Genomic DNA, 27,052 nt, shown 5'->3' on the forward strand with positions numbered 1-27,052 from the left:
ATTTTAACTCACAAAACCACAGTTTTTTCTCGTAAAAACTAAATATTTGAAGTTTTAATGAACCCAAACAAACCTGACAACTAAAAACTTGCCTAAAATTGTATATGTCAAGTAAATTCCGACAAATTTGTTTTGTTGTAATTTTCGCCTATGTTGCTACCTCGCATTTCAACCACGACACAATTGGCATTGTTTATTTTCCTTTTTTTCAAAAAAAAAAATCATAAATGTTTAGGTCATTCCACAAAATTGAAAATCTCATGGTACAACTACAGAAGGTAGAACAAAGCTACCACCATTTGAAATGATTTTAAATTCGTTGCAAAATAAATGCATTTTTTCGAAGGAAATGGGCAAACATATTGTACAATTTTGGGATAAAACTGTATTGTCCTACTATTTTAGATTCAATTTTGTGGAATAACCCCAACATTCCAACTGTAGCATATTTAAGACAATTTTGTATTTTTTTTTTATTTTTTGTTGTATTTTTTAATTTCCTTGAAGTGGAGCAACTTTTCTTATTCTCAAATTGCAAACTTCGAAAATATGCATTTCTGTTGCACCTGAATTGGAAATAATCTCAAATTATTGTCTTTTTTATTCAAAACAATACACACACATATACAAACTGTGTATGTACGTATTGACAGAATAGGGGAACCAAAAGAAAAATAATTGTGTTTAGATGGTAGCTTTGTTCTACCTTCTGTAATTATGCCATGGGAAATCCCAACTCTGATTTGTTGCTTTCAATTGAGTTCGCTCAGCATCGTTGTTTATTCAATCATACAACCAAGTCGGTGCAGTTTATTTTGACTTTTATAATATTTGAAATGGAAGAAAATTGGAATGGAAACAACACATTTTCTGGTAACGAACAGGTCGAAATATTGCCCAATGTTATAAAATCTAAAAAAATATTTGTTATGCCTTACAACACTATGGCCCGGATGAAATGGACCAAAAACATTTCCTGATTTTGCTGTTGCTCTACAGGCCACAATTATAAAACAATCATGGAGCATGGAGTTAAAATTTGGGGCTGGACAGAAGCCAATATTTACAATACGGACAAATGTATAAATTTGAAAAAAAGTAAACATATGAAGTTTTGCATGGAGGTTGGGTTAGGGTTTTGAAGATGTATAGTTAAGGTTTAAATGGATCAAAACATTAAAATGTTCCTGATTTTGCCGTCGCTCTACGGGTCAAAATTAAAAACCAATTGACGCACAATTTTGCATGAAGAGGGAGTTAAGGACAAGACAGAAGTTTAACATTTTGGAAATTGTTTTGAATGCCAATCAGCACAACAGAGAGGGGTAACATTAACCAAAGCTAACATTTGCTCAGGGCTGAATGGCACTATTAAAAAAATAAATAAATAAATAAAAATCGACAAAATTTGGAGTGTACCTAAGGAGGTTTTGTTATACATTGTTGTGCTCCGCACGACTATAGCCTTTACTTACTCGTTTATTAATTACCACTCCTTTTTATATCCATACCGTACAGGGTATTTTAACTTTGTCATTCCACTTGTAACTCCTCGAAATGCTCATGTTAGACCAAACAAAGTATATATATTCTTGATCAGCGTAAAATTCTGAGACGATTTGGCGTCTGCCAGTCTTACTGTTGTAATCACGCTATCTTCGGAACGAATTGAGATTGAGGATAAAACTTTGCACCCATGTGTATTTGCCAGTAGACAGGTTATATTTCTAAATGGGCCATGTCGGTCCACGTTTTTGTATTGCCCCCATATAACCGAACCTCCCAATATTTGGTATTTTGATGATCTTACCAAATTTCGTATGCGAAGTTCGTAATGGGTACTTCAGCATATGACAAGAAATCGTGTATGCAGGTCCAGATCTTCGTATAGCCCCCATATAACCTCCCAATATTTGGTATTTTGATGATTTTAGCGTCATTATGCACCGGAATTGTTTCCAATATCGTATTTGACGTTCGTCCTCGAACGTCCGGTATTTTGATGATATTAGCGACATTATTCACCAGAATTGTTTCAAGTTTGATGTTAGGGACATTATTCGCCGGAATTGTTTCAAATATCGTATTTCAAGATCATGAATCTTGCGTAATTGTAATGAACTAAGGCTGTTCGAATCCATCCACAAGAATGTACATAAATGTACTGTAAAAAAATATTTAAAAAACATAGTTTTAAAATATGTGGTGGTTGACGCATTTTTCGTTGGGGATTACTGAAATCGGATGCGCATTTTTATCATATGTAGGATACTACTGTGGAAACTGGTCCACTTTTTTCAACGAAATTGTTTCAAATGAGGTATTTGAAATACGCCGTAGACACGCCCGTATAAGGGTACCACTTACTTTGTAATATTTCGAAGATACCAACTGTATTAACCTGCAGATTTCGCTATTCAAATATTAAAACCTAATATTTTTATTTAAGTGTTTTTATATTTAAACGTTTTTTAATTAAAAGTTCGGTCTGGTCGAACTTACCGCTTCACTACTTGTTTCCCTGTGAATATGTCCCCTTTTATGCCCTCCACCATGCATAGTATGGGGGTATATTAAGATCGTCATTCCGTTTGTAACTCATCGAAATAAGCATTTTAGACCCAACAAAGTAAGACGATTTCGCCCTGTCCGTCCGTCTGTTGTAATCACGCTACAGTGAAAACGAATTAAGATAGAAATCTAAAATTTTGCACAGATCTCTCTTTTGTCTGCAGGCAGGTCAAGTCCACGATATCGTATATAACGGCCGATATCCGGTATTTTAATGATTTTAGCCACATTTTTCAATGAAATTGTATGAAAGGAGTTTTCTGTGAGTACTTTATCCCTTGGAAGAGAATTATCTATATATGTCCACGATATCGTATAGCCCCCATATAACAGTACCGACCGATATCCGGTATTTTGACGATTTCAGCCACATTTTCTAATGAAATAGTCTGAAAATCCACACGAGGAGTTCTTTGTGAGCACTTTACCCCCCGAAAGAGAATTATCTATATAGGTCCACGATATCGTATAGCCTCCATATAACGTTACCCCCCGATATTCGGTATTTTGATTATTTTCGCCACATTTTTCAATGGAATTGTCTGAAATTCTACACAAGGTCTTCTTTGTGAGCACTTTACTACCTAAAAGGGAATTGTCTACATAGGTCCACAATATAGTATATCCCCCATATAACGGTAACGGATAAAAAAATTTAGGATTGGCTTTAAAATTATTTTTAATTTTGTCTAGGTAAAAATTATACAATCTACGAGACTCTAAAGTATATTTAGATCTAGCAACAGAGTAATTAGTATAGTCTATTGTTAAGCCTCATTTTTTTATTTACGAAAAAGCTTATTTTTGGAATTTTTTAAACTTGATAACTCATGGGTTATCCATGGATATTTATTTCAATTTTTAACTCTAGTATTTGGACACATTCCAGTTTAAATCTATTTAAACTATCATAAATTTATCAATTACATATTCCAGATCTTTATGGCTGTTACACAGGCACACAGAATCCCAATTTACGGAGGAAATGAGGGTATTAAGTTTTCGAGAATTAGTTTTTTTTGTAATTAAGGACAGTTTTAAATGAGTCGGACTGACTTTCTTCAATTACATAACTGTGAGTCATGGAGATATATAAAGTTGGATGGTACATATCTTCAGGAGTGTATATTGGAGGAATTCTGAATATATCAAAATGCTATGTTATATTTACAAACGCCAAATCAAGAATTTTGCCGTGGGAATTTTTCACACTGTTTATTTGACAAAGATTTAAGTCACAAAAACTATTAAAAAATCAAATGTATACTGGGTACTGTTCATTTCGGATGGCAAAGGAATCCAAGCTTCAGAATCTGGCATTGGAAGCCACCTAATGGAAAGCGTATTCAAATCACCAAGAATCAGGTGCGATCGAAATCTTTCATTTTTTCACTGATTAAATTTATTTGCTGATAAATGTTGATTATAAATGTCAAGTGAACTGTGAGTCATGGAGATATATAAAGTTGGATGGTACATATCTTCAGGAGTGTATATTGGAGGAATTCTGAATATATCAAAATGCTATGTTATATTTACAAACGCCAAATCAAGAATTTTGCCGTGGGAATTTTTCACACTGTTTATTTGACAAAAATTTAAGTCACAAAAACTATTAAAAAATCAAATGTATACTGGGTACTGTTCATTTCGGATGGCAAAGGAATCCAAGCTTCAGAATCTGGCATTGGAAGCCACCTAATGGAAAGCGTATTCAAATCACCAAGAATCAGGTGCGATCGAAATCTTTCATTTTTTCAGTGATTAAATTTATTGCTGATAAATGTTGATTATAAATGTCAAGTGAAGATGAAGGTGGAATATAAGAGCAAGTTACAAACAATTTAGATTTGCCCAATTCAATTGAAACACCAACAAATTCTATATCAAGAAAATCATTTAGATCAATTAAATTAGTGGTATATTTGGTATCAACTGCAATAAGGACGCCACAACCTTTTTGACAAACACGATCTTTTCTAAATATTTGATATTTTGGCTTAACTCTAGTTTAGTAAAAACTCTTCAATTTTTTCGAAAATTTTGTCAGTGGTAGGTATTTTAACCATGATCCCGGGAAACTATTTTTTTCTTGGGGGACGGACCTGGGACCCCAGATTTTTGACCCGAAAGTCCGGGTTCGAGACCCCGACTAGACCCGGATCCACTTACCCGATATAGACAATATCGGTATCGTTGGAAAGCTTATGAAAATACCTATCCAACAAGTGGTCACATGATGGGGTAAGATCTTACGGTTCGGAAGTTATAGTCAAATTATCGATTTTTTGGACCCGGATTTTTTATAAAACCCCCAAAAAGTCAAAAAAGGGTCCATTATGGGGGACAACAAAATTGATGCCAAATTATAGCTGACACTTCTACCTTTCCAAAAAGGTTCAATTTGTGCTAATACCTTTACTGAGTCCAGAGATATGGGTCTTTCCATCCGCATAACCCGATTCTAACCAGTTCATTAAAACTATGTTTTCAATAAAAAAAGGTATATTTTGCGTAAGAATGAAATTCAGAAATCTTTGGTTCGCGTTAGCCGGCGTAGGACATACCCAGAGGAGAAAATCTCAAGCCCCGGCCGAAGGCCGGCTACTTACAAAAGGTATCCAATTTAGAAAACTTTGGTTCGCGCTAGACGGTGTGGGACATACCCAGAGGAGAAAATCCCAAGCCCCGGCCGAAGGCCGGCTATTTACAAAAAGTGTCAAATTTAGAAAACTTTGGTTCGCGTTAGCCGGTGTGGGACATACCTAGAGGAGAAAATCTCAAGCTCCGGCCGAAGGCCGGCTATATACAAAAAGTGTCAAATTTAGAAAACTTTGGTTCGCGTTAGCCGGTTTAGGACATACCCAGAGGAGAAAATCTCAAGCCCCGGCCGAAGGCCGGCTATTTACAAAAGGTATCCAATTTAGAAAACTTTGGTTCGCGTTAGCCGGTGTAGGACATACCAGGAGGAGAAAATCTCAAGCCCCGGCCGAAGGCCGGCTATTTACAAAAAGTGCCGAAATTATGAACCTTTTGTTCGCGTTAGCCGGGGTCGGACATACCCATAGGTGAAAATCTCAAGCCCCGGCCAAAGGCCGGCTACTTACAAAAGGTATCCAATTTAGAAAACTTTGGTTCGCGCTAGACAGTGTGAGACATACCCAGAGGAGAAAATCTCAAGCCCCGGCCGAAGGCCGGCTATATACAAAAAGTGTCAAATTTAGAAAACTTTGGTTCGCGTTAACCGGTTTAGGACATACCCAGAGGAGAAAATCTCAAGCCCCGGCCGAAGGCCGGCTACTTACAAAAGGTATCCAATTTAGAAAACTTTGGTTCGCGTTAGCCGGTGTAGGACATACCAGGAGGAGAAAATCTCAAGCCCCGGCCGAAGGCCGGCTATTTACAAAAAGTGCCGAAATTATGAACCTTTTGTTCGCGTTAGCCGGGGTCGGACATACCCATAGGTGAAAATCTCAAGCCCCGGCCAAAGGCCGGCTATTTACAAAAAGTGCCAAATTTAGAAAACTTTTGTTATTCAGACGACTGCTACGCGAAATAAACACTTTTTTTTATTAAAAACATAATTTTAATGAACTGGTTAAAATCGGGTTATGCGGATGGAAAGACCCATATCTCTGGACTCAGTAAAGGTATTAGCACAAATTCAACCTTTTTGGAAAGGTAGAAGTGTCAGCTATAATTTGGCATCAATTTTGTTGTCCCCCATAATGGGCCCTTTTTTGACTTTTTGGGGGTTTCATAAAAAATCCGGGTCCAAAAAAACGATAATTTGACTATAACTTCCGAACCATGACAACTTACCCCTTCATATGACCACTTGTTGGTATTTCCATAAGCTTTCAATCGATACCCATATTGTCTATATCGGGTAAGTGGATCCGGGTCCAGGCGGGGTCTTGATCCCGGACTTTTGGGTCAAAAATCTGGGGTCCCGGGTCCGTCCCCCAAGAAAAAAATAGTTTCCCGGGATCAGGGTAAAAATACGTACCTCTGGAAAAAATTTCGAAAAAATCTAAGAGTTTTTACTAAACTAGAGTTGTTCCGATATTTTAAACTTAAAATTCAATATTTAATATAGATGTTTTTAACCAATACATTATAATAGAAACCATTGCTATCGGTATACAAACTGGTTAATTTTGTATTAAGCCCCCCTTACATTCTGATAGCAAATAGAAAATGAGTCATTTAGTTTTTTGGCACCAAATTTCTTAAGGGCAAATGAGCTAATTTATCGGATCTCTCCAAGAGTTCTTTAATAAATGCCCTAGCAGGCCAAAATTCTTTTAAAATTAACTGTACAAAAATATTTTCAGGCACAACGATTTTGAAAGAAGATCTACTTTCAGAAAATGCAGATCGGAGCTTACAGCATCTCAAAAAGGAATCTCCCTCAATTTTTGATTTTATATAATAGCTATGTCATCGGCCGTTGTTTCTGGTGCAAACCTTGTTGCAAATATCATTTTCATGGCGGGAGCCATAGATAATGATCTTTGGACAGGTTGAGTTTTGCCAGTAACAGTCTCGGGACGATCACTAGTGATAAGTGAAGGAAGTGATAATTCCTGAAAGTCACGAGTAGATTGTGAGGTTTACTTATACACCTCACTATCAATACTCATAACATCAGGATTATTTACCCCTTTACTTATACCGCTGTTAACTACCGGAACTGGGTGTGTAACAACACTGGCATACGACTGTTCACGTCCAGTCTCAGTTGTATCAGTGCTATTAACTGAAACTGCGACTAGGCATTCCCTTAGTTGGTGCCATTTTCGCAGCCCTTTTGCGTTTCTGGCCAGAAACTGACGGCTACGACACAAACTCATCTAATTTTTGGTATTTCTCAAACAATGTAGAAAAATTCTCAAATCGGAGTGATAGTGAGGAAAAATCTTTTTTCATCGATGTCAATTCCGACGCAAATCCTTTACAAAATTGTAAAAGTCTGCAGAGAGTTTCCTACATTGCACACAACACCAACGAACACCAACATTATTTCTTATTGTATCTACCACTTTTGCATTAATTCTAGCACATTTTGCATGCCATTGATTAAGACAAAACCAACAATTCATCCTATGCAACAATATTACACAATTCAAAAGGGCACGACATTTCATTTATTTTAATTATAATTATTTCTTTTTTAATATACAAGTTACAACTATATTTTTCAAGATTAATTTTTTTAAATGTTGGCAACTCTTTTGACATGACATTTGACAAAGAAACAAGATAAAAGGGGGAATGTAAAACTACACAATTTGAAAATTGAAAGTCCTAAAGTCGGGCGGGTCGACTTTATGATACCCCACACCACATTGCTATTTTAGTAGAGCTCCACATAACAATTAAAAGTTTTTTATGGGAGAATTCAATCATACACGCTATGATTATAATTATAATTTAAAGTTCAAAAGACTAAATATGCCGAAGCACTTGTATCTGTTAAATTCGGACTTGTATTGCCTTTTTGGTGCAAAATTAATTTGAAATCAGATAATGATATATATGGGAGCTATATCCAAATCTAAACCGATCTCGATAAAATTTGGCAAAAGATATTTCTGAGCTGTATTTGATATATTTCCCTGAATATCGTTCTTACGGAGTGCATATTACGGCTGTGGGCAACACATATAACAAATCGGATAAACAATATATATGGGAGCTTTAGCTATATCTGAACCGATCTTCACCAAATTTGACATACTATCTTCTAGATTCAATAGAAGGTATTTCTAAGCTGCATTTGATATATTTCCCCAAATATTGTTGTTACAGAATCCATATTACGGCTGCGGAGGACAAAAATAACAAATCGGATGAACAATGTATATGGGAGCTATAGCTATATCTGAACCGATTTCGATTAAATTTGGCATACTTATTTTCAGTCCTAATTTGGTTGTATGTCCAAAATTCAAATTTGGTGTACAATAAAAGGCAAATCGGACGAAGATATATATTCGGAGCTATATCTAAATTTTTACCGATTATCTCCAATTTCAATAGGGTACGTCCTTGGGCCAAACAAATATTGTTTGGAAAATTTCATCTCAATCGAATAATAAATGCGACCTGCATTTTGTTCACAAGAATACATGGACAGACGGACGGACTGACATGCATAAATCAACTCAGAAAGTTATTCTATGGAGATCCTCAAAGCTAACTATGGGTCTATTTCGCTTCCTTCTCCATGTTACACACAAATGCAGAAAGACATAATACCCTTAGAACTATGTGGTGTAGGGTGTAAACACTACACCAATTAATACTTTGAGTTGCAAAACCAATATTGAACACTTTTAGACACTTTTTAACCATATTAATTAATTTAATAAAAGATGTAACTAACAATTTTTTCAAAAGACCGGAGCACCACAATTTTTTGACACTAATCACAACAGGGTTGCCAACTATATTTTTGTTCAAGTTTGTGCAAGTTATAAGGAAATTCTTCACAATTTTGAATTCATATTTTCTGATGTTGACTTATTTTATTATTTAGACCCGGTTGTGGATTATCCGAAAATATAAATTTTAGCCTTATTGTGGAGTTTATGGTCAGGCAAGTAATGCTGTTATTAATTTAGGAATATATTGTCCCTTTAGATTAAATGACGGAATAATTTTTATTTTCTTAACCCATATACCAAAAATTGTTGATGTACTCGCAAAATGTTTTACATATAAATTATATGCGTGTTTAACGTCATTTTCATCATCTTATATGAATCATTGAAATTAAACCATTATTTTTTTTAAATATTACAATAATACACCTGTTAAAGAGTATGTCTTTAAAAAATGCAACATGGACATTTTAAATTCCACTTAACGAGCAACAAATTGGGTGGAATTATTTCATGGTAACTCTATTCTGCATATGACGTTTTTCTAAACACGATTTTTGATATTTGTGTCCACTACGTGCCTACAATAAACCATTTTTCTTACATCTATCCACGGTATACAAAAGGTTAAAAACTCTAAAAAATGAGAGAAGTGTGTAACATAGAAGTTATATCCAATCCGGATACGTATATTTTTATAACCAATTCAAATTATGCTCCAACGAGTTAAATTTTTAAACGAGTTCTTATCCAATAACATATGCTACAAATTTAAGGTAATATTAATTCTTATACAAATAGTTTTTGGTTCTTCATACGCGATAAAAATGTTCAACGTATATGACGCCATCAATGATATATTGTCAATTGTCTTCTTTAGGAGATTTACTTTTCCGTGAAAATGATATTTTAATTGGAATTAGTAAGGTTAAAAACTCCATGAAGACTGATACTTACTTCTTTCTCTTCTCCAGCTTCTAGATTTGCAGCCAACCCGTCAAGTTCGGTTTCAGCTGCAAGTCGTTCTCTTTTTGCACAAGACAACTCATCACGAAGTTGTCTTTTTACCGTCTTCAAAGACTTGCCCTTGCGTTCTGCCTCCTGCTTAGCCGTTAGTAATTTATCCTTAGTATCCTCGGCAACACACACAGCATTTTCGACTTCCTCCTTCAAATTCGAGACAAGTTTAAGGGCATCTTCCTTTTCATTTTTCTGTGAAATCAAGGCAACCTCCATTTCCTTAATATCACCAATTTTAGCCTGACAGTATTTCCTCGATGTTAAGGCAAATTCTTCAACATTTATCCTCTACCGATCCGGCTCGATGGACCAATTTAACCGGGATCAATAATTAAAAGACGCAAAGTCTTTTCCGTTTGAGCGTTTGTAAGACACTAAATTTATTCATTAAAAATATTTCTTAAGAACTGCTTATGATAATATGACTTAACCTAAATTATCATTAAGTGTAAATGAGAGAGAGAGAGATATATGCGAACTGAACATATGCATATGCACCATGCCACCATAAACCTTAGGGGGAGGTCATAAACAAGCATAGCTATCTCACATGTGGCAATCAAATATGCTGCACTTGCTTATCAGTCTGAGTAAAGATTACATCCCATAATCTAACTACACCATAACACATGCAGCAATTGAAAATTCTGTATTATTTATTTCTAACTCGAAGGTCTGCTCACCACATTTTCTTATCTTATTTAATGTGGACTGTATTAAGAAGATCCCTGTTTAACAAATCCCTCTCATCTACACTAGGTAGCCTCGCTATTCTCTTTTATTATAAAAACATTTTCACTTATCCGTGAACACCTAGTCTATAAGGAATTTTGTTCTCCAGACTAAATATTAATAAAAAATGGAATTACAGTGGAATTAAACAAATGTGAAATTTACAGTTGGTAATCTGCGAAAACACGTTCATTAAGGCCGCTAAAATAGTTAAAATTATCGAAATGGTACCCACGCAAAGGATAATTTGTAATTATAGAGTTTTTATAAAGTTTTTGTTTTTAGGCTGCCACAACCATTTTATAATAACAGGTGCCAAATAGAAAATGAATGGTTCTATTGTTCGATTTTATTTCGTATTGAAATGCTGTAACAGTATGTATAACATTTAAAAAATTCATCTACTATTAACTGTAAAAACAGACGGATTATTGTTAAACCACTTTGATTATTCATATATGTACTCGTATACAGATATTCATTAACGCATTCATTATCTCTCAAAGCCTCCCAATTTATACATCTGTTGCGGTTTCAAGATATAGATGGATAGGTTGAAGGAACTGACCGATATGTTGGCAGTCTTTTATTGTCCGCATGTTTAATTTAAATTGTATATTTTGGAAACCTAAAGAATAAACACATTCGTTAAATTTGTGTGCAAAACAAAATGACAACAGTACTTACATGTGGTTTTATTTTGACGTTGGCGCAGCTTTATCATAAATCACATTGGCACTGCTAATTGATTTCATTGAAATTTCAGTATCTGGTTTATGTGCCTTGAGACTGAGTAACCTGCGTTTACTATTTATTGACGAAGATAGGTGGTTGGTCCGAGATATCCTCATAATCGTTCGAGTCCTATATTTTAGTGGCTGGATTAGTAATTGGCAATAGAAGAGTAGTTCATGGTAAAAGAGGATATGGGGAGGGCCGGGGAATGGTAAAGATGACATAAGGAAAATATAAATAATAAAGTAAATGTTAACAGCAAATAAAAATGTAATTTTATAATAAAAAAAATAAGTTTATAAAACATACATAACTATTTGGAATTTGAGAATCATGCACTAAACTTATTTAGACTGCATGACTTTTCATTAACAGTGTATGAAAAGATGGTATAAGAAGATTGTATGAAAAGACAAATTCTATAGGCAAAAAAAACCACTCGATAACAGAAATTTAGACTGAATTAACGTTTAATTTTATCACAATATGCTTTTTTACTCTACCCACTGCTGGCATTGAATGTAGAGTCTTCAAATAACCCAGCAAAAAGTTTGCATCCAAAATTGCAGTTCATTCACAGGTAGCAATATCAATGCATCGCATTTTCCCGTGAATCAATATTGGATGTTACAAGAGGGTGCACCATAATAATGCACTCCTAGGAGTTGTAAATGAGTTGCATAGTGTAATGCAAAAACACAAAAAGTAAAATGAAGAAAAGTTATTCCAATTATGCATTGAAACGAGTAAAGGAATGTGTTCTCAGTTGTTTGCGATGATTCTGGAACCAATTCCACTTCAGATGTCAAATGAGCCACAATTTCAGACACTGACGATGACGATTCACTGTATTTAAAACTCTCCGACATTTGAGTTAATCTTTGTCTTTCGTTTTTACACTTCTTCTAAATAAATCTTTGCTACTAATTCGAATCAAATAATTCCTTTTTACTGCGGAGGATATATTAACTTTGTCATTCCGTTTGTAACTTCCGAAACACTCATGTTAGACCCAACAAAGTGAATATATTCTTGATCAGCGTAATATTATAAGTCGATTTAGCGATGTCTTCATCTGTCTGTTGTAATCACGCTATCTTTGGAACGAAATTTTGTACAAACGTACCAGTAGGCAAATGGGTCAAGTCGGTCTACGTTTTCGTATAGCTCCCATGTAAAGGTACCTCCCAGTATTCAGTATTTTGATGATTTTAGTGACATTATTTACCAGAATTGGTTCAAATTTTCATATTTCAAGTTTGTAATAGGTATAACGGAAAATTGTCTATGCAGGTCCCCGTCTTCGTATAGCACCCATATAACGGGTTTCAATCAAACCGTATTTTTTATGGATTTATTGAACATTTTCAAGTCTTTTCCAAATGGTTGAGGGTATTATTCATTTCAATTTTATTGAAATGCTGTATCAATTTGTTGTAGTTTTATTACTATTTACTATTTGGCTCGATTTTATCTTTTGTATTTTTGTGGCTTGTACTCAGACTATTCTCAGACTATATCTTTGGAATAAATTGAGATAGAAGGCTAGAATTTTGAACGCATGTGTATTTTGCCAGTAGGTAAATGGGTCATGTTGGTCCACGTTTTCGTATAGCTCCTATTTACTCATTACTTAGTTATTGGTATTTTAAGAAATAACAAATTCGTCTAATCCTGACTTTGTTAAAGGATATACCTATCAAGTAAATAAAATCAGTGAAATGCTAGGAGATTTATTCCGACTGATTTAAGGGAAGTCTTTATATCATAATTCGGATTAATTTCAATGTGTGCTTCATATTCCTCCGGTCAAAATATATCTGCATATTTAATGTGTATAATGCTATCATGCTTTTCGATTATTTCTTTTTTGAAATGGGCACTGATTAAAGCAAAACGACCATTTAATTTAACTTATTTTTTATATTTCTTTTTATTAATTTCATTCAAATCGAAGACCTTGTTTAAAATTAAAATGTTTGAGAACATTTTCCTTACTCAAATGTTGAAAAGTTCGCTCATTAATTATAAAACTGCAATTTAGGAGTACTGTGGGAGGAATTTTGAATTTGTAAATGTGAAAATACAACGCATAAATAATTGATGTATGATTTAATTGAGGAAAACACTATAGAGGAACACTTTATATTCTAGACATGTAGATTAAATACAAAATAAAAAAATTATTGCTTTGTATCGAAAAATAAATTTAATAAAACGAAAAGAAACTTTAGACTATATTTTTGAAGTACACGTAAAAGGGTATAACATGATTATAAAAAATTATGATGCCATGTTCATTGGTTAGGATATTTAAATATATAGGCATTTTATTTTTGTATTACACATATGCATGTACATCAAAATAAAGTAGGTTTCCGCTTGAAAATCATTCAATACTTACAATCTGTTTTTGTAAATTTCTAAACAAACGAACTGTTTTGAATTGAGTTTTAAGAATGCATTTCCTTTCATATGTCTGTTGGCAGTTTTAAAGTTCATTAACTAAAAACTGTGTTAATGTTTTTTTGAAAAGTGCGCGACTGTTCTGTTCAGAATGGAGTTGTACGTTCTCTGCACATTGTGCAACTTACTAAAATGCAGGGGATGCTACATCATAGTCGTCTTACAAAAATTATGTAAATTAAACGAGATGGTAGTGAATGAAAATTGGATGGGCATCTAAAGCCAAAGAAGATTTCGCGATTTGCATCCACTTTCAAGTCAACATTTTGAAGTTGGCCAATCTCTGTGTCATAAATAATAGATATTGTGTGGTTAAGTAAATTAAAAACTGAAATTTTGCTCACAATTCCACTTTAAATACTTTAGCAAAATAATTATTTTAATTTAAGAAGCCCCATAAAATATATCTAGAGCCAATAATTGTTTGTTCGGGGATATTTTTGACATAACACAATTGCAAACAAAGTTGTACACTTTTAAATAATTCTCCAAAATATTCTGAGTCTGAAGAATATAGCAAATAAACGATATGCTGTTGAGAATCGGTTGTATTCTATCCAAAGTATAGGACGCCGACAAAATGTATGTCGATAGTCTCCATTTCAATTTGGGTCGTATGTGGCAATGACAAGGGCTCACCCTTACATTAACTTTTATATCTGATGTGCTGCGGAAAAACTAAAAAGGCAACAATTTTCTAAAAAAAAAAAACATTCTGTAGAAAAAGTTCAACTTCAAACAAAAATATATAGAGAAACTGCAATATGAATTTGATTTAATAGCAAAAGGAACAACAACAATAAGCATGCATTGTAGAAAATCCGACTTACGTTTTAAGTAATAAAAATTATGTTTATGTACCACAAAAAAGAAATAAAATACATTTTTCATACCACCTTCAAAGTAGTAATTCACATCTTGAGTCGGATCGATTACCTCAACACGATACAACAATAGTTAATTGTTTTTTGGCATACTTTCGCTATTTTGTAATTTCATAAGAGTAAAGCTTACACTTTATCTTGTAAAAACATATTTTTTTTTATTTTTGAGACCTGGGTTACCAAGGAGTATATCAGTGAAGAACAAACTGCTGATAAGAGTCGCCGATTCTTGTCAGTTTCCTTAGTTTAGTGTCTGAGGATATTCGCCCTTGGAGTTATTTAAAACTACGCTGTTTAACAAAACAAAACTTATATTTTCTAAATCTTATAACATACTACGATTTTTTCCTCACCGCAGCTAGAATAACCAATTCGTAAATTATATTTTGTTACAAGGCATTTCCAACATACAAAAAATAAATAAAACTACAATACAGCTCAAATTACTCAATAAAGACCAGATTCCACATCGTGTTCGTGTCACATGTAAAGTGATTTTTTTAATATTTTCTGATTACCAATTTTACATTGATTAAACTTAAACGAAACGCTATATTTATTGAAATATACACTGTACAATCAAATATATAATATACATATATTATATTTATATTGCACATATGATATGAATATTTTAATATTTACTACACTATTAAGCTATTCCTTTCAGAAAACAAATTATTTGATTCGCCTAAAAGTATGTTGTATAAAAAGTTAACAGAAATGTAAAAATGTTGCTTTACATTGGATTGTAACATTATAGTTGTGTTCCAGTACTTTTTTAATAGTAAAACTAGCAGAAGAGAGAACAGTTCGAAATGTCATTCTCATTTAGGTTTGCTCAAAAAATAAGGGAACGGAAAATTAGCAGAAATGCGATAAAATGTCAAAATTCAAAATTCCAAAAGTAAACAGCCTAAATCGGAATGGTGAAACCTTACTGAAAAGAGCGCCAACATTTAAAAAATGAATATTGAAGACGATAAGTTAAAATTAATAATTTATAATAATAATTAATAATCGATTCCTCATTCAGCCAGTCCTCTTCACTGCTGGAATCATCCAAAAGTGAATACATCAGTTGCTCCATATTTTCTCTTTTTGTTTTTTGCACGACAAATATTAGTTTTTCCTTTAGTTTTCAAGTTGATCATTTTCTTTATTGAAATGTATCAATACATTATTCAACCTTGTTAGCCCTGCCAATTAAATGTCAAATTTACAAAATGCACATTTCTGCTCGGCCAAATTCATGTAGCTAAAACAAGCAGAAATGTGCAGCACTCAGCGCCATTTTTTCTCGAGAGAGCTGCAAGTTTTTGGAGTACGGGAACGCGTTGCAGCAGAATTAGTGCTAATTAGTACTAATTTGCAGGTTCTGGAACACAACTTATGTGTATCCTAGTCTTAATTTGTAAAAATTGCTTGAATGGAGCATTTTTGGCAGTTAAGTTAGCTGAAAATTCTGACTGGAAAATTTTTCTCAATAAGAATTTTCCAGTATTATCAGCTGATTTGTGGCCAATATGGGAGTTTTTAAACATTTCAGACAATGATTTATTTTTTATACTATCAAAGAGCTAATGTTGCCTCGACGAGTAGCAGGCTTAGTTGCCAGGTCCTTACCATGATATAGAGGCTATATCGTGGCGGACCTCGTCACCTTTACAGTTCAAACTTTTTTATAGAGAACAACAACTGTTTCAGCTCAAACGTTGCCTTCACCGAGACTAAAACCCCTGCCAAGAAGCGCTGAAGCGGAGGTCTAAGAAGAGAGAGCCCGAAGGAATCGCCGTCTCGGTAGAAAGAAGGGAAACCGAATCCTCCACTCGTCCGACGATGAAGAGTAGGCGGTCTATGGAGGAACCGCGGTGAAGAAACTAACAACGGGTTAACTCTCCTTATCAACCACTGCGTCGTTCAATCCTGTCATCAGCAAAAAGGTCGTGACAGGTTCGGTGCAAGAAGCTTCTACCGGCCTTTAACTTGGTGCCTCAACACAGAAAAAGGAAAATTTGTCAGACTGCCTACCCGTGTAGAAGTCATCGACCGTGCAGAGCCGGAAGGCAAAATCAGCGAAAGTCGGGTGTCTACAAACTTCCTCGTTATCACAGTAGCTGGCTTCCACGGACTTTGGGGATGAAGTCAGCTGGCGGCTTTGTCTGTAAAGGAAATATCCTTCGGTGGACCAGGCACGCCAGAAAGCAGCAGCTACTTAGTATCATGCAGATCAATCTGCATCACTGCAAAGCGGCGGCAGCCGAGCTTCTCCTATCCTGACATAGCTCTGATCCAGGAGCCTTATATATACAAAAATAAGGTGACAGGGCTGGGGAGTTAACGGCACATCATTTACGCCGCCTCCAATGGAGATAAGGTTAGAACTCGTTCTCGTTTTCATCTCCCTATACCTGCCCTACGAGTACCCCGATCCGCCGGAACAGGTCACGGGGTTGGGAAGCAAGGGCAATCTTATTGCTGGATGCGGTGACAACGCACACCACGTTCAATGGGGCAATAGGGATACCAATGCCAGAGTCCACTTTTGAATTTATTCTTAGACATAACCTCAAAATAAGTAATGGGGGCAATGAAGCTACGTTCCAGAATAAGGATAGGGAAGAGGGCAATGATCCCACCCTCTCGAACCTGGATGAATCACTCATACTGAACTGGAAAGTCTCCTTCGAATGTTCGTTCTCGAACCACCGGAGGATAGTATTCCAAATCTATGTAAAGAGATTTCATCAAAATCCTTATAGGAATCCAAGGAAGGCTCGTTGGTATAAATTTGCAGAGTACGCTACATTGAGGTATACTGGTAGCCTCATAACAAAAGCCTTGCTTGAATGCTGTAAGAAAGCATGTCCGCTTCTGGCATGAGATATCAACCGGTATGATGGTCAAAAAAACTCAGCTTGCATTAGGAAAGTAAGTAGACGCTTATACAACAGGGCCAAAAAGACCAAACTCAGTACGGAGTACGGATAAGTTAACCTTCAATAAATACAACAGTGAGATCAAGAAGGCTAAACTGAAATCTTGGGTTTTGCTTCGCAGTCGAGATTCCGAAAAGTCCTTCCAAAGGATCCAAAATCAATTGGAAGCATAAAGCGGAATGATGGTACTCACTCACTTTTCTAATTGAACAAAGGCGACAAGTAATCGACAGTAAGATCGACGTAATCGAAACTGTGCGTAGGGAACGCGTATACCCCATAGTTTGAACTATGGCGGGTTAGTAGGCTAGGGAATCCGAATACAGATTAGAACATCAGCCGGTTGAACAAATTCACAAATAAAGTCAACAAATAGGAAATAAAACAACCTATAACAGATAGGAGTAGAGTATCTGGAAACTACTAAATTACTAAAGATATAAAATAGTGTGTTTAGTAACATGCAAAGGTTCGGTCAATGATATCATATTATATAATTTGAAAAAGCCTTCATAGGATTATATAATTGTTTGTAATTTCGAGTATTACGAGAAAGAATATTAAAATTTAATTCACCGGATAAAAACTGCGAATCGATTTCACCTCGCAAAAGTTTTGTAATAAATAAAGCTCTTAAGATTAAACGTCTCTTTTAAAAAAATAAGGTGATCTCCATATAGTTGAAGTGTTTAATTTACATTCCATCCTAATTCTCTGGGAATTGGCTTTGCACTTATTCCAATTTAGTTGAATATGTATTATAAAAATGACTCCACAATACGCAACCGTATTCTTGAGTGGGCCGAATCAGACGCTTAGCCACAAAAAGATCGTCGAATTCTTTAGACCATCGTTTTATAAAATCCAACAATTAAAAAGTACTCCAAGATCAACGAATGAGTCTACATTTTCAATTTGTAAGAGCCAATTCGGCAATCTATATTAAAAGGTTGTGTTCTAAACAAAGACAGTTTTTTTTTACATTTCTTGGGTTTTAGCCCCATGCCATTAGCACTGCACCAATTTACAAGGGAGTAGATATCATAGTTGCAAGTTAAAGGACCCAATGTGAGAGTCCATATTACAAAAAAGTTTGACATCATCAACATTAGGATTTTAGAGTAACGTATAACCGTTGAAAGGTCATTTAGAAAGAGTATTTGTACTGCATCTAAATGGCTACCCTGAAGTACACCGGGGTATGCGTTTAGAAAGAACATTTTTGAAAGAAACTCTCTGTGTACGTCCTTGCAAATATGATGATATCCATGATATAAATAATGTTGTGAAACCCATTTTGTCAAGTTTATATAATAATAATGTATGAACTACTTTGTCAAAAGCCTTACTGAAATCACTATACATGATATTATTTTTTACATTTTATTGAAAAGTCCTTGTGTACATGACATATAAGTTCCAATAGATTGGTAGCAGCTGACCTACCCTTTACAAAACCCTGTTGGTAAGTCGATATTATAGATGAAACAAAGTGGGTTAATCTATGCCAGACTAAAAGCTCAAACAGTTTCGATATTGCACTTAATTTTGCAATACCCCTATAATTATCGACGACACTTCTATTATCAGCTTTATGCAAAGGTGTCACAGAATCATTAAATATAGTGGTTAGGGGGGAGTAAAGTTCATATGTACATGACTTTAAAATGAAAGTTGGTTCTCCAACAGGGACAGGATAATTGTTAGGGTTCTACTGTAAACATTCAAAAACTAGGCATCATTGTTATTATGAAGGCACACATACACACACACTACCCTCAGCTACACTCTTTCTGACTCACTCAGTCTCTTTCAGCCATTCAGACATCTCAGTCACTACACAACATAACTGTCTTACACTCCAAGTAGCAACGCGCTACATCATATTTGTAACGTATTTTAGTTGCAAAAATAACCAGAATAAATCTTGCTTATGTTTGTTAATTTATCAACAAGTCTTTTATTAAAAACGTAAAAGCACAACTAAATCTTTTACACGAACGTAAGAGTACAACAACTGGTGACGAGGACGTTGAATAAAGAAATAAATTCTTTCATCTCAATTTATCTACGCAAAAATTAACTGCAAAAAAATGTCAAGCGATAACATTTTGAAATTAATAGCTGAACAGCAAACGGCTATGAATCTTCAAACACAGTTACTACAACAATTAACAAATCTACTTCAAGCACAGAATTCTGCAAACACCAACAATGCTACGAGTCCCAGCGCTTCAAAAGCAGCATTAATGGAATCTCTTTCGCATTCCATGACAGACTTCGTTTATGAACCGGAGAGCGGATTAATTTTCCTAGCGTGGTACAACCGCTACCAACACGTTTTCGAGAAAGAAGCCCAATCTTTGGACGATCATGACAAAGTTGCGTTACTCTGGAGAAAGATGTCAAACAGTGTTCACGAAAGATTCAGGAACTACCTTCTTCCAAAGAATCCAACAGAAATGAGTCTCAAGAACACCATAGAGAAACTTAACAAGTGTTTACAAAGGAACTATAAGGAATACGCCGGTAGAGTCAACTTACAGTGCGAAATCTTCAAGCTAAATGAAATGCAAGTGGATCAATTCAAGTGTCATTCTACGTCTTAGGTTTACAATCAAGCAAAGACAACGACATTCACTTACGTTTACTCAAATTGCTAGACGAAACAAAGGACTCCACAACTCTAGACACTCTTGTAGATGAAACTCAACGACTCATGGATTTGAAAACAGACAATACATTGATCGAGCATCATTCCCATAAAACAAGCATTCCCATAAAATTCCTAAAACGCCCTACTGGTTATGCGGAGATATGCATTACTCAAAATACTGTCCATTTAAAAATCATAAATGTTCACAGTGTCAGCAGACAGGTCACAAGGATAACTTTTGCAAAAGTGCAAAACGAGGCAAGTCCACTACAAAAAAAGCCAAAGTCAAGTCGGACAAAACAAAATACAACGCCAACGCAGTTTTCTCACTACCTCACTAATACACTACCGTGGAGATAAACGAGAAACAAGTCAAATTACAAATAGACACAGCATCCGATATTTCAATCATATCACGATCAACATGGCAATCTATAGGTAAACCACACCTATACAAAACAAATGATACTGCAACAGACGTAAATTCCAACAGCATCAGCCTAATCGGAAAGTGTCAATGCAACGCATCGGTATCAGACAAAACGCTAACTCTACAATGCTACGTCACGGAAATCGATAACTTAAATATTATGGGTATCGACTGGATACAAAGTTTTAACCTTTGGGACAAACCAATTTCTGCTTGATGTCGCCTAATATCAAACGATGAATACATACATACAGAAGTACGATCCTTACTGGGCTTCATAAACCACTATGGAAAGTATGTCTACAACATGAGAAATATCCGAAAACCATTAGATGATTTCTTAAAAAACGATCACAAACTCCTTTGGACCAAAGAATGTCAACAATCTCTCGACGAATTCAAACGCATTCTAACATCGGACTTACTACTAACTCATTACAACCCATCACTGCCAATTCACATTTACCATACTTACCCAGACAACAGTGCCAAAGCCATTCATCACGTCTCAAGATCACTTACTCCAACGGAACGAAATTACAGTCAAATCGAAAAAGAAGGACTAGCACTAGTTTTCGCCGTACAACGTTTCCACAACCATTGCTAACAATATTTGGTTCCAAAAAAGGTGTTCCGGTCTATACTGCGAACAGGTTACAACGTTGTGCTCTTATCCTTCTCACCTACGATTTCGATATAAAGTATACTAATACTAAGGATTTTGGACACGCAGGCGTTCTGTCAAGATTGATAAATGCACATGAAAAACTATCAGATGAGTACATCATAGCTTCCATCAACCTAGAAAAAGACATAAGTTATGATATCACAGACACCGTATCAACACTCCCAGTTAGTTAGTTTCAAAATGATACAAATTGCTACCAAAAACGATCCAACCTTACAAACAGTTTCAAACTACGTATATAACGGTTGGCCAGAAAATAAAAATAACATAGATTCTTCAATTGTTCCATACTTCAACAGGCAACACGCGTTCTCGAACGTGTTCACATAGATTACGCAGGTCCTGTTGATTCATATTCCAAATATCCTATCATATATGAAACTTCATCAACCACGACCGCAGCAACATTAAGGTTACTAACAACTTATTGTTCACAATTTGGAAATCCAGAACAAATCGTATCCGACAACGGTGTTCACGACGAGGAATAAAACACACACGAACAGTTCGACATCAACCAAGTTCCAATGGTCATGCAGAAAGAATTGTCTATACTCTCAAACAATCTTTAAAAAAATCAGAGGGAAAGGAGACGGCATCTAATGCACCACAAACATTCCTAGAAATGTATCGTTCAACACCGAACAAAAACTCACCTAATGAACTTTCCCCAGCGGAATCATTCCTAGGCCGAAAAATGAGAACAGTATTCGACTTAATAACAAAGCCTCTACCAGCGAGTCAAGAGAGAACATTTTAAATGGAGGTACAGTACAACCGTAAACACGGCACCAAACCACGAAATTTCACTACTGAAGATCTTGTCTACGCTAAACACTTCAAAGGTAATAAAAGCTACTGGGTTCCAGGTGAAATTATCAACAAAGTGGGAAATGTTACCTACAACACCCTCATTCAAGTGAATAATCAACAAATTCTCGTGAGATCTCACGCAGATCAACTCAGACTAAGAGAAACCGATCACGATGTTGTACCTGCAAAGCAAAATGATAATCTTCCTCTTCAAATCCTACTAGAAGACTTCAACATACTCCACCAACGGAAGAAGATTTCACAACTCCACCATCATCACCGGTTATGCTTCCACAACGCATCACTTCTCGAAGACATCCTGTACAGCCAATATCCAGGACCCCCGAGAAGTCTCAAAAAGGGAGATGTTAGGATTCTACTGAAAACATTCAAAAACTGAGCATCATTGTTATTATGAAGGCACACTTACACAAACACTACCCTCAGCTACACTCTTTCTCACTCACTCAGTCTCTTTCAGCCATTCAGACAACTCAGTCACTACACAACATAATTGTCTTACACTCCAAGTAGCAACGCGCTACATCATATTTGTAACGTATTTTAGTTGCAGAAATAACCAAAATCAATCTTTCTTAAATTTGTTAATTTATCAACAAGACTTTTAATAAAAGGCACAACTAAATCTTTTACACGAACGTAAGAGTACAATAATAATTACAACTTTTAAACAATAGTAGAAGGTCTCCTCATCAGAGAGTATAATTCAGGGGAAATAATTTAATCTACTATTCGTTAAAGGCTTAGAATACGCATTTCTTAAGGAGGTCCCCTGATTCCTGCAACCAAGTTCCATGTAACTAGGAAATCCGCGAACTTAACGTTTTAAATTTACAAATCTATTAAAATTTTTAGGATTCTTCTGAATGTTATTTTTCATTTTTCTTAATTTTTTTTCTATTTTTTCGAGCATGTGAATAATATGTATAAATTAAAGTGGTATTACATTCTTTGAATGTTTTAAATTACCTACTTTTTATGTTACACAAGCACCTAAGATGTGGGGTAAACTAAACTGGTCCCGAGTCGGAATATAACTTCAATAATGACAATGTATAAATTCGGAATTTGCAAATCAATGTTACCTTCATTAGACCAACTTGAATTGTACAATGTAGAACGAAGGAGATCAATATTGGCCTAAGATAAATTTAATTTGCGAGGTTAAGTTTGTGTTTTTGGGTAATATTTATCGTTGGGTAAATATAAGCGTTGGGTAATATTTATCTTACCGTTCTTCAAAGCATTCCCAAAATCTCGTGGGGCATTGATATTTTCAAATCTGTTAAAACACCGGGACAGGACGGTACTTCTTTGTTTCCACTACTCTGGAGTAGTAGTGTGTATTACATGATCTGGAACGAAACGGAACTAAAGTCGTCTCGGTACTATCCACGAATAACAACTGGAAGAGGAATATCGAGGAGCTCGCTAGGAGGCCTTAATAACACTCTACTCTTATAAAAATTTCATAGGAAAGAGCTGGGGGCTTAAGTCGCATATATAATCAAATGGTTATATGAGTCAATTGTCCGTCCGGCTAGTATGGTGGCTGTAGAGAAAGTTTCCGGCTGTAGAAAAAGCTTCCTTAAAAAAAAACATTGACATAGTCCAACGAGTAACATCTCTATTAATTACAGATACACTCAGGAGCACATTCTAATCTGCTCTGGACACCCTACTCAATTTGAAACCCTTAAGTCAATTTGTAGAGAAAGCAAGGTGCACCCTGAGACTCAATGAACTTGGGCAATGGCGTAGTCAATCTTTTGGACACTAAGTAATTTTGAAGTATATGGAAAACATAGGAGTTCGGGTTGTAACCAGTGACTATACACCACCTAGGCTAGACTTCGAATCATCTGGACATCCATATACCTAGCAGAGACATTTGGACAGGGAGCACTCCACCAACTTTCAGCGGTATAGCTGTATATTCCGATGGTTCAAAGATGGAAAGTGCAACAGGCTCTTTGGTAGTTCTGGAATGCATAAATTCTCTGGAAAAAGTAAAGTCCTTCTTCAAGCTTTGTTGGGTTCCTGCAACATCACTCGCAATGAATTAGCAGATGAATGGACAAAACGTGGCTCCGAGTCAACAGATCTACAAATTGGGAGCTCGATGAAGCCACCATTGTGTCATTTTTTCCAAGTAATACATAAACATTACTCTGGGAGATTTCAACATAACTGGTTAAATTTAAGAAAATTTATCCGGTGGTCTCCGAAAGGAAAGGAAATGGCGAAATCTGACTTAAAACTGATGGTAGGTTTAATTGCAGTCACTGTAATATAAGGGTCATGACTTCTAAGTGGGTGGCGACGATACAGTATTTTCTTTCCCATATTTCTTGTTTTATGTATCAGTCTTACCTTTATAGTTGTCATTGTTATGTCATTAATCTTTCCTTCTCACTCTCTTACATTTATAATTACTGTTCCCTTTGTTGTTTACATGCATTCGTTTACAATTACTATGTGGAGACGTTCAGTGTCGTAAAGCCGTTCCCTTGTGGTTGTCGTTTGATCGATAACGCGTGACATGAAATAACGTTCATTGTGCGTAAACATTGGAGGCTAAACAGAATAAGCACTTTTAGCCATTTATGTGTTCAAAATTAACGATAAAAACAACAACCACATACAGACTTTCAATATCGATAAACACGTCTGCCTATGTGGATGGAATGCGTTCGTTAATTGTTTTCTTTTAATTCTTTGGATTAGCTTACAAATATTTGGCAAGACGTTGTTCGTTTTTTGTCTAGAGGAAAAAAATGCTACTGAGTAAATGTTATTGGAAAAGTAAGCTAAAGGAGTCAATGTTCCAGAACCTGCAAAAATCTAAGTTTTGCAATTTGTTTTTTTTTTTTCTTTTGATATCATAACTATATAATTAAACTTTTACATTCTTGCAGTTCTGCTTGTTACAACTTGTTTTAAGCTATTGTTTATAAAATTGCATTCTTATACCATTGCATTCACATACATTATAAATTACGTGAAAGAAAGCATTTAAAGTTCAAATCAAATATATTATCAGGGATTATTATACTTATTGAACAATCCCTCAGTGATGTTCCTGTTCAATTATTACAAAGTATAAAATTATTTTATTTAACACTTTTTTTATTCTCATTCAATTAAACAATTAAATAAAAATACGGTTTGGTTGAAGTCGTATTTTTATATGTGTAAGAATGACACAAAAATATCTTCCAAGAAATCCATTAGTTGTTTGAGATTTACGTGATGTATTACAGTCATTGGAATCTATCTAATTTGACATACTATTATTCAATAAAGTATCACTTAACGGTAGATTGATTACAAGCTTTTAATAACAAATATTTTAGGTTTTAACACAACCAACGCGTAAAGTACCCTAAATTAAAGGGCAATGTAGCTATACCTCAGTCAATGAAGGTGTTAAGTTGTTTTCAACTACTCTCAGAGAGAAAACAATCGTCTATGTAATTTTTTGATGTCGTTGGTAATCGTGTTCGCCATTGGAGTATTTGGTGAATTGTAAAGTCATCGGTTTCGATGATATTCCACTTAAGGTTTTTATTGGAATGTCCACTTTCCCATGTGAATAAAGACCCATAAGCGGGACACAAGTGCTGGCAAGACTCATAATTTGTTTGGCAGGAGGGCTTAGAAGAAACAAATGTTGCGCAATAGATTGATGTAATTATGACTTTAATATCCATCTCAGAAATTTAGCCAAAAAATCCTGCAAAAGTTTATTATATAATATTTTTAATGATTAATATTTTTGCTACGGAATTTCAAGTTTGAGTGGGAAAGGAAAGGGTAGCCAATAAAGTGAACATTTAAGAGGTTGGTTTATGTACACTGTATAGGCGTACTCTATTAGCAGTGGAAAAAAATCAATAGAACATATGTCGCATAGTAATTATCTACTTATCTGATTTTCATTAATTACAGATTCTGTCATATATAATATTAAAATAGTTCAACGAAACATATACAACTAACAGTAAATTTTAGCATTAATTTAGTGATGTAAAAATAAGAATTAGGTTAGATTTTTTATTTAATGTGGTCTAAATCAATACAACGCTGGAACGTAAAAGTGATGTTCACACTTTTAGGGTCTTCCTGTTTATTTATCTTTTTATAGCTAGCTTTTGCTAAATTTCCCCAGTTATATAAAAACAATTTCTTTAAAAATAGATTAGGCAATGGGTATAGAAAAAGTTTTAACAGACAGACTGGAGCAATTTAGAATGAACAGTAATTATCTGTTGATTAAAATTAATACAGAAATCATACATGTATTTAAACCTATTTAATATAAATTGAAAAAAGAAATTATATTTATCAGGATAATTTGGATAAACAGGTTACAATGTAAATAGTTTGTCATTAATTCAAACACACTACATACTATTATTTTGATAATTTTTCAAATTTTATATGATAATAAAAATATAGTTTTTTAGTTCATCCAGAAATGATTAACATCTACAATAATTGTGGTTTAAGAAAAAAATATTCGACAAAAATATTCACCAGAAATTTCACAATTGAGCGAAGGCGAAAAAAACCGTGGTTTTAGAAAATCCATTCCAATATTACACATCTTCGACCGTGGTGTGACTATAAAGATGCCAGAGCAGAGTTGGCAGTCACGGTCATTTGATGTGGTTCTGAAATCTCACATTTGTCAAAAATAAAAACG

At 34.9% G+C, this 27,052-nt stretch overlaps 1 protein-coding gene across 7 annotated transcripts in view; it reads right to left on the reverse strand.

Moving 5' to 3' along the window:
• Nucleotides 1-11,032: 11,032 nt before the first annotated feature.
• Nucleotides 11,033-27,052, reverse strand: part of LOC101893320 (tubulin monoglutamylase TTLL4) — a 55,378-nt gene continuing 39,358 nt past the window's right edge. For 4 of the 7 annotated variants that reach the window (XM_011295960.3, XM_011295964.2, XM_011295963.2 and 1 more), the window contains 2 exons: nucleotides 11,400-11,590; nucleotides 11,033-11,340 (listed from right to left, as the gene is read on the reverse strand). In XM_011295960.3, coding sequence (XP_011294262.2) covers nucleotides 11,408-11,590 — 183 coding nt within the window. In that variant the 3' untranslated portion in view covers nucleotides 11,033-11,340; nucleotides 11,400-11,407. Of the gene's footprint in view, nucleotides 11,341-11,399; nucleotides 11,591-25,488; nucleotides 26,081-27,052 lie in introns of those variants that run through there. The other 3 variants (XM_011295962.3, XM_020038283.2, XR_002194993.2) reach the window with 2 other exon arrangements.

Source organism: Musca domestica, unplaced genomic scaffold (assembly GCF_030504385.1).
Source record: "Musca domestica strain aabys unplaced genomic scaffold, Musca_domestica.polishedcontigs.V.1.1 11, whole genome shotgun sequence".
Classification (NCBI taxonomy): Eukaryota; Metazoa; Arthropoda; class Insecta; order Diptera; family Muscidae; genus Musca; species Musca domestica.